General features: G+C 47.1%; 1 protein-coding gene across 1 annotated transcript; it reads left to right on the top strand.

Annotated features, from left to right (window-relative positions):
* The first annotated feature begins 4,632 nt into the window (after positions 1-4,632).
* H1-0 (H1.0 linker histone) lies at positions 4,633-6,968 on the top strand. The gene has a single exon (XM_035126648.3). The coding sequence runs from the start codon at positions 5,077-5,079 to the stop codon at positions 5,653-5,655; it is 579 nt and encodes a 192-aa protein (XP_034982539.1). The 5' UTR covers positions 4,633-5,076; the 3' UTR covers positions 5,656-6,968.
* Positions 6,969-8,548: the final 1,580 nt, after the last annotated feature.

Below are 8,548 nucleotides of genomic sequence, written 5' to 3'. Positions count from 1 at the left end.
GATGGTGTTGCTTTTTGGGGTCGGCAAAAGAAGTTAACATGAATTCTTTACAGTAACTTAAGCCCTGGTAAATATTCAACATCTGCATTCGCTTTGCTGGCATCGTCATAATTGGCACTTATCTGTAGCTTGGTTGACTGTTATGTACATATTGTAAAGCAAGAAACAATAGTTCTTGCAGATCCATCTCTGCATTCATAAACCTCACAAGCACCAGTCTTGAGATTTCCCCCACCCAAGGCTATCACCATAGACCCAGAAAGGACCACAGTAGTCCTTATGGTGCTCATTTAATTTTATTTCTTACATTAGTTTCCTGGTTTTCCTCTATTGTGGAACCCAAGGTGACATGAATGTGGTTCTGAGTTCACTAAAATTATTCATCAATCTGGATGTTGAGCACAGTGAGTTGGTTTGCGAAGAAAAAGCTGGCTTGACATTAAAGTTACGTATAATGCATCCATTGGCCCAAAGTTAATCCTTGGAAGTAGCATGGATATTGAGTGGTCACAAAGAGCACCAGTACTTCAGAATTTACCCAGATCATCTTAGCTTCAATAATATGGTGACCTCATACCTCACCCATGGCCTTTGTTGCATTGTGACAAAAGTCCTGAAGGAGAGGTGGGGGACCTCTGGTCTGTCAGAGGTTGCAGTTTGGCCCACATCAGTTTTTCTGAAACCATGCTCACTGTCAATCACCCCAGTGGTCTGGTGACATTAACAGAGTAGATCAGGCATCCCCAAACTTCAGCCCTCCAGATGTTTTGGACTACAATTCCCATCTTCCCTGACCACTGGTCCTGTTAGCTAGGGATCATGGGAGTTGTAGGCCAAAACATCTGGAGGGCCGCAGTTTGGGGATGCCTGGAGTAGATCCTTGCAGAAAGCGGGATTGAACCCCTCACTGTGCATCAGCTGATGGGTAGCAGGGTTCAATCCTGCTTGGTCATCATCTCCCACTTGCCAACATTGACAGGTGGATGGGGCCATCTACCTGCCAGCCACAAGACATGATTGACAGGTGGAGCATCTGTAGGGGGTGAAATAAAGGTAGACAAAACTGGGGATGGGTATCTTCAGTACTTGGTCATGAGGTAACTTGCAATGGAAATGCCATTCTTGTCTAGCGTGGCAGAAAGCTAGTACCCTGCATTTATATGTTTTTTAAATAAGTCATTTACACCATTGCTTATCTCCACCTCTTGCCTTAGTAATAAGATTTGTGATGGGGCTGGGCATTAAAAACCTGAGTTTTAAAATAGAATCATCTTAAATATGAACCACTATTAGGAATTGCCACAGGTTTAAGCACCTACTGCTTAAAATTCCCTTTTCAATCGAAGTTTCTTTTTAAGAATGCAAATTTGCTCTTCAAAATGGCTCTCAGTGCCGCCTTAGGCATGCCTACTCGGAAGTAAGAAACTGAGCTCAACAGCCTTTCTACTCGGCAAAACGCATGTACAACAGCAGCCCACTAAAAAGCCATTTCTGATCTTATTTTTGTCACCGAGGTGCGCTCCAAAAAACGTCTGAGGCATCGGTGGAGATACGAGAGGAAGCCACTAGTTCTGTGGCAAACCACAAAAAGGGAAGTAAAATACCTACCGCGAGAAATCAAAAAGAAACCACCGTACTGTAGTGGCTTCGACCAGCGCTGCAACAAAGGCAGCGAGATCTCGCTTACGGTTGAGGAGAACGAAATCTGCAAAAAAATAATTGTTATATCGTGTGTGCGCGTAACGTGGAGAGCGGGGAGGGGCAATCCTTGCACAGTGCAAGGAGGCGAGTTCTCGACAGGCGCCGTGCATTGGCCAGCCAGCAGCTGCTTACGGCAATCCTATCCCGTCGCATTTTTGAGAGAGCTACATTTGTTGCTGCCCATCAGAGGGCACCCAGCAGCGTGCCGACTACATTTCCCACAAGCCACGGCTCAGGCATCCTACGGTGGCCCAGAGCGACGCGAGCGAGCTTTTGCCTCGGCTGTACCCTCTTTAAGAATTAATCAGCTGACTGATGAGAGGCTCTTCAAAGCAGCTATGACTACTGTCAACAGAGGGCTGTCAATGGGCTATTGTGCACGGGGCTGCTTCCTCCACGGTCCTTTTTCAGGATCATTCTCAGCTCTTCACTAAACACTCGCCCAGCCCTTATAAAGCCACTTTCATGAGAACAATTTTCTCAGCACACAATAAATTTTAAAAGCGCGATTTCACCTTTTGTCGTTGTCGTTATTTCCCTAAAAACACTCCATCTTTGCCTTTTTCGAAAAACACCCGTTTCAGTTTTGCCTTTTTACTCTACCTGCTGCATCGATAACTTTCCATGCCCCCCCCTTAAAAATACTGGTTAGCGGGGCATTCAGAACTTACACGAATGCAACCCTCTCCCCTGTTAACAACGTTTCTGATACGTTATCTCCGTAGAACAAGTCAAGAGGAAAGACACCTTTAAAAAAACGAGTTTCTTTCAAAACAGCACGTTATCTACCCGCCGCTCCATCGCCGCACCCAAGTGTGTGCGTGTTTCACAAACTCTCTTAACTTAAATGCAAAAACTTACATATACAGTTTTTATATATGCACTCATCAGGATAGTGGTAAAGGGTGTTGGCTACTGAAGGATCCCGGAACTGTGTACCTTGCCAAAAAAAGCCCCACACCTTTATCCACACCGGGAATCCAAACAATGGAAAGGGGCTAGGGTGTGTGCGGACGGGTCTCCCTGCCCCCTGTTATCATTTCACTTTGAACTCCCTAAACAACTTAGCCGTGTTTAGTGGTGGGTTAACACTACCACGCAAGTCTGTAGCTCTCCCTCACTGAGTAGAATTATATCCGGACACAAGACTCCTTTTAAAATATTTAAATTAGTGTTTGCACTTATTCCAAGTAGACAAACATCAGTCCGATTGCTTTTGGAGGAAGAACTCTACTAGATAAAAACACTGGAAAAGATACGAGCATTTCAAAGATAGTGATGTTTATTCGCCTGCTACAGCCGTAGAACTGCAATCCCCATGATCATTTTTAAATAAAGCTAAAGGCAAAGCGCACGTTTAAAAGCCTCAAACTGAGCTGCTATGGGGTTCGGGGGTGATCCTATGAGGATGGGGGGAGGTGGAGACAGAGGTACCAAAGTGCCCGTTTATATATACATATATTTGTTGCTAGTGTGCTCTCCGTGTTGCTAGGATCCCAGGTTGTTTTTATAATTCTTAAAAAGTATTCTAGATGTGCTTTTTACTTTCCCACCCCGGAGTTACTCAATGCCACAAGCCGTCAGATTGCAGCTCCGCATCTTCAATTTTGCATCCACAACGCTTTTAATTAATATCTTTATTAAGAAAGGGGAAAATCTGAAGAGGGGAGATGGGGAAAAAACAACCTCAGTTCTTCCAGCAAGATGGCGATGGCACGTACATTTAATCTCCTAACAACAGTTAAGCACTCCCACAGGACTGGGAAATTAGGGTTAACACATTTAAAGAAACTGCCCTGCACCCCAATTCGTCACCTACATTCCCCCCTCCCCGATAACTTTTGTCGAGAAAGTATTTTTAAGTAATAGGATCGACTCCACCTTGAAAATCCGAGGAGGAACAAAACAGCCTATGTAAATCTCGATAACATTTTTGTGGGGGTTCAAAGTGATCCGGGGGCGGGGGGACAGGTGTAGTACAGGAATGGTGGGGGGTTTCTGAAAAGGCGCCTAGGATGACTAAGATATGGGGGCATCGCGTCCCCCCTCCCCAATCCTTTCCTATATAGGCATACTTGTTATTATTTAGAAAACCACTGCGGCCAGTGAAATACTTTTTTGAGGGACCAAGAGTTAGCAAGGCAAACTCCCCCTCTGTCCCTTTCTACCCCTTAGCTCAAGCAAGGCAAGCCTGTGCCCCCCACCCTGGCTATAGACCCCCAATTCCAAGCAGGGGGCTGCCAGGTGCTCCTTGGGGGAGGGGATGGCTGCAAACTTCCCATCCGACAAAAAGGAAAGTTTTTGCAGCGCTAGCGCTTCGGGGAGGGGGCGTCTGGAGGAGGGGGTCCACGGGATGGGGGGCACGGGTCCCCCTAAAGACCCCCCACCCTTGGGGGAGTCACTCCTCCCCCCTCCCCGGCCAGGTCTGAGCTGAGCCTCGCCTGGCTCGGGGCTCCCTGTGTTAGTTGGGGTCTGCTCCCGGGGCCCCTGCGCGGCTCTCGGGGCGCTCAGAGGGCCGGGACGGGGGTCCCCCGGTGGCCCAGGGGTGCCTCTTGGTCCTCGCCTTACCCCCTGCCGGGGCTCCCCTCGGCTGCTCGGCTATGGGGGCGCAAAGGGGAAATGTCGCCGCGCCCCACTCGCACCCAGCGCCGTTTGGGGCGCCCTGAGGAGGCGCGGGACGGCGGGAGAGCGAGCCGGCGGCGGGGCCCAAGAGCTCAAGGACCGGAGCAGCCGGCGGCCGCGGTGCGGGGCCCAGGAGGCGCCGGGGGACGCGGGAAAAAGCCGCTTTAGGCGGCGGAAGAAACACAGATGTCAGCGGCGCGGCGCCATTCGGGGCCTGAACAGGCAGCCAGCAGCCCTGTCCTCACCGCGGTCCGCGCCTGAGCGCTAAATACCCGGATGCGCCGGCTGCTGCCTAGAGAGCCAGACGCAGAGCGGGAGGCACAGGCAGCAGCAGCGGCGGAGGAGGAAGGAGGTGTCCAGTGGCGCCCCGGAGAGAGAAGCGGGGAAAGAGGGGGGCGAACAGGGCCCGGGCCGCTGGACAGAGCCACGCGAGCGAGGGCTGACCGTGGCCGCTTGCCCACGGAAGAAGCTGGTCAGGTGCACAAAAGGCCTGAGCCCGGAGCTCCTTAAGTTTCCTTGGGGGGCATTCGCTGAGACGGCTGCTCAGACCACACCCCGCCAGCAGGAGCCTTAAGGGGGGCGACAGCCACACTCTCGCGTGGTGTTTTAAGCCACGAGGAGACTCTTTGAGGGGGGGTGAAAAGTGTTGCTCCCCTCATCAACAAGGGAGGAGTCCCACGTGCTGCTGTTCAGGAGCCACCAGTGGCAGAGGCGAAGAGCCTGTTTTCCTGAAGGGAAACTTCCAAAGCAAGGATGACCGAGAACTCGTCCACGGCACCTGCTGCCAAGCCCAAGCGGGCCAAGGCAGCCAAGAAGTCGACGGACCACCCCAAGTACTCGGATATGATAGTGGCCGCCATCCAAGCCGAAAAGAGCCGAGCTGGCTCCTCGCGCCAGTCCATCCAGAAATACATCAAGAGCCACTACAAAGTGGGGGAGAATGCTGACTCCCAGATCAAGTTGTCCATCAAGAGGTTGGTGACGACAGGTGTCCTCAAGCAGACAAAAGGCGTCGGCGCCTCAGGGTCCTTCCGCCTGGCCAAGGGGGATGAGCCCAAGAAAGCACCCGTGAAGAAGGCCAAGAAGGAAGTCAAGAAGGCCGCAACACCCAAGAAAGCAGCCAAGCCCAAGAAGGCTGCTGCCAAGTCACCGGCCAAGAAGCCCAAACCTGCGCCCAAAAAAGCCAAAAAGAAGCCAGCGCCTGCTCCAAAGAAAGCCAAGAAGCCAAAGACTGTCAAAGCTAAGCCAGTGAAGGCGTCAAAGCCTAAAAAGGCAAAAGCGTCAAAACCCAAAGCAAAGTCCAGTGCAAAGAAGTCGGCCAAGAAAAAGTGAAGTGCATCCTTGGGACCTTCTTTCTTGGACTTTCTTCTTGACCTCTACTCTGTAAATAGATTCCTTCTTTGTTCTCTACTCCTTTCTATTGCAGCTTTATAAAAGACTGAACTATTCCGCCTATAATGCTTTCAATCGATAGCTTTTTTAAATGACACTCGTCAATATGAAAGTCTCCCCTTTTTTTGGTTTGAATTTTTTCCCCCAATTAGGATTTTTAAAATAGATTTCTATGTTCATCTTTCTTCCCCTCCCTCTTAAAGGTATGCAATACTTGTTTGTGTTTTGAGCATGAGGGAAGACCAGGTCAGATAAGGGAATATTTTAGTGTTCCTATTGCTTGGAGGTGATTTTTAGAAATATTTGAATTAAGAAAGGGACTTGCATTGGATGACTTTCTTAGCCAAGGTCCTGAAATGGTGAGATTAAGAAATGTAACTAATAGTGGAAGCCACCTAAAATGGAATGGGGTAACTTCATTTTTTACAGAACTTCAAAATTTCATGGTGGCTAAGATTCTAATGTAATTGCATACATGTAGGATGATGTCTTTCTAGCCCTGGCAAGGACTGGATAGACTGAGATAAGCTTTTAACTGCTCTTTCAAGGGGAGGACTGCTGTTGTCTGGAGTGGGTGGTAGAGTTGGGAGACAAGGAATTAAAATGAATCATTGGGGGGGGGATCCTCTATTTAGAATCATGGTAGTTTGACCACAACAAAGTGGGGATAGAGTGAAAGTTTAATTTCCTGTCTCTTTCCAAACAAGTCTGACCACTGTCTTGGTCCCCAGCAACTTCCAGGAGAAGGTGTTAATAGAAGCTCCATTCTTCCCAATCCTTCAGTGCCTGTCTCCTAAGCCACAGCTTTTTTGTGTTTAAAGTCTTGTGTCTGCAGTGCATCCTACACCTCCAGCAATCTTTATTTTTTCAATTGTGGATCTTGAATGGGGGAGGGAGGGAAGAATGAATGTAGAGGGGGACAGACTTGTTATTGAGGTAACTTTATAAAGCTCTGTTACCATTGCTTAGGTTTGGGATTGGGGTTTTTTCTCCCATGAGGGAGAATGGAAAGGATAATTTTCAGTACTCTTATTTTTAAAAAGGTATGCTTGTTTAAACAATGGAAGATTCTCATAGGACTGATAGCTGATTGTCCATTTTATTTTGTATGTGTAATTTTGTGCAAGAAGGATTTAGCTGTCTTTGTAATTTTAGAGTTAAAAATAAAATGTAAACAGCATAATGGCTTAGGTTTCCCACGGTGTACTGTCTTTTGCAATACAGCTATATAAAACAACTTTAAACATTGAAAATTCAGGCTCAGCTGTACATTCTCAAAATGGGACTGTGTGCGGTTGATTCTGTAAAGTTTGAAGGGAAGGGGGGGAGGGAAGACAGTTCTGCATCAGTGAAAGTGCAATGGAAGGAAACAAACTTTGTTGGTGTCTAAACTATGGGAACACTTTCTTGGGTTTTTGTGAAGGATCTGGATGAATGGAAAGTTTCACCATGAAAAACTCCACATAATTAGCCACTAGATGGCAGCCTAGCAAGGCATGCTCTCGCTTTACAATGGAAAAAAGGCAGTTAAGAAATAGTTGTGTGTTTCACAGGGAAAAGGCCAACCAATTTGCAAGTAGGTTCCTTAGTCCTATGCAAACTGATCCACAATATGTGGCAAGCATGTTTCAGCATAGGCAGTGATTAAGTGCTGTGGAATGTAAATGTATTTGTGAGCACAATAGACACGTGCATGAAAACCCAACTGTCAATTTCAGTTCTCTCACTTTTTCATTTTTCCAATCTTAAATTCTCCATATTTCTGTAGCAGTTTGGTTTTTTTTAAAAAACAAAAAAATCATCATGAAAAGCCACCAGCATTTTGAATTTCTCCTAATCATAATTTTGTAAAGTGTCTGTTCAGTAGATTACACTTTTATAATGTTAAAGGAATTGAATTTCTCTCCCCTCCTACCCAACTTTGCTCCTTGAGGTGTGTCCATTATGTGTTTAAAACAGTGCTTCATTCTAAAGTCCACATGGCAAATGCACTTCCCATCCAAAACACTGGTTTGCCACTACCTGTTGTTCTTATACTTTCCCATTTCACTGAAGATAATTGTGGGGGGCGGAGAGCAGTTACTTTTCTGTTGCATGGTAACACAGTGAGATGCCCCAAGGCCTGTGCTGGTCTACAATTACTATTTTGAGTAAGAATAAAGGGCAGCGTACATGGAATGCAGGAAATGGATTCACAGAATGAATGCATCGGATCCCCTGAAATGCCCGTGAATTTCTATGAAATTGAAATCAATGAAATATGTGTGGCATGCTTATAGATGGAAATTTCTGGTGGGAAACAGACTTCCCTGCTGATCACTATATTACGACTTCCCCCGTGTAAAACTAGGTGCCCCGTGTCCAATCCAGATTCATACTTTTGGTCCCTTTAACTTTGGCTGTGTACACATTATTGGCTTAAACTGTAGCCAAACTGTTCTTTCAATTGAGATTGAAGCTGGTTTGTGGAGAAAGGCATCAAAAGGTACAGTACTTCATTTTAACAAATTACAGGTTACATGTGGATTGTGGTTAATGCTGTGCGTACACCATTTCTCAAACCAGTGACTGGAGCACTGGGTGCTGAGTAAACTGGCGTATAGCCTTAGTATTGTCTACCCTGACCAATACAGCCTTGTCAAAGTTTCATAAAGGGGTCTTTCCTATCCCTAGTTGGAGAGGCTGAGAACTAAACCGTGAGACCTTCAACATGCAGAGTTCCCCACACTTATTCCCTACATCCAGGGTTAGGAGCTTCATGTGGCTTCCCATGTGGGGTCACATGCAGGACCCATTCTGTGGAATATGTTGGATGCAGGTGTGTGTCTGCATA

This window comes from Zootoca vivipara, chromosome 9 (genome assembly GCF_965207765.1).
Source record: "Zootoca vivipara chromosome 9, rZooViv2.hap1.1, whole genome shotgun sequence".
NCBI lineage: Eukaryota > Metazoa > Chordata > Lepidosauria > Squamata > Lacertidae > Zootoca > Zootoca vivipara.
Note: the sequence above shows the minus strand (reverse complement) of the source record. Positions and strands in the feature narration are given on the sequence as shown.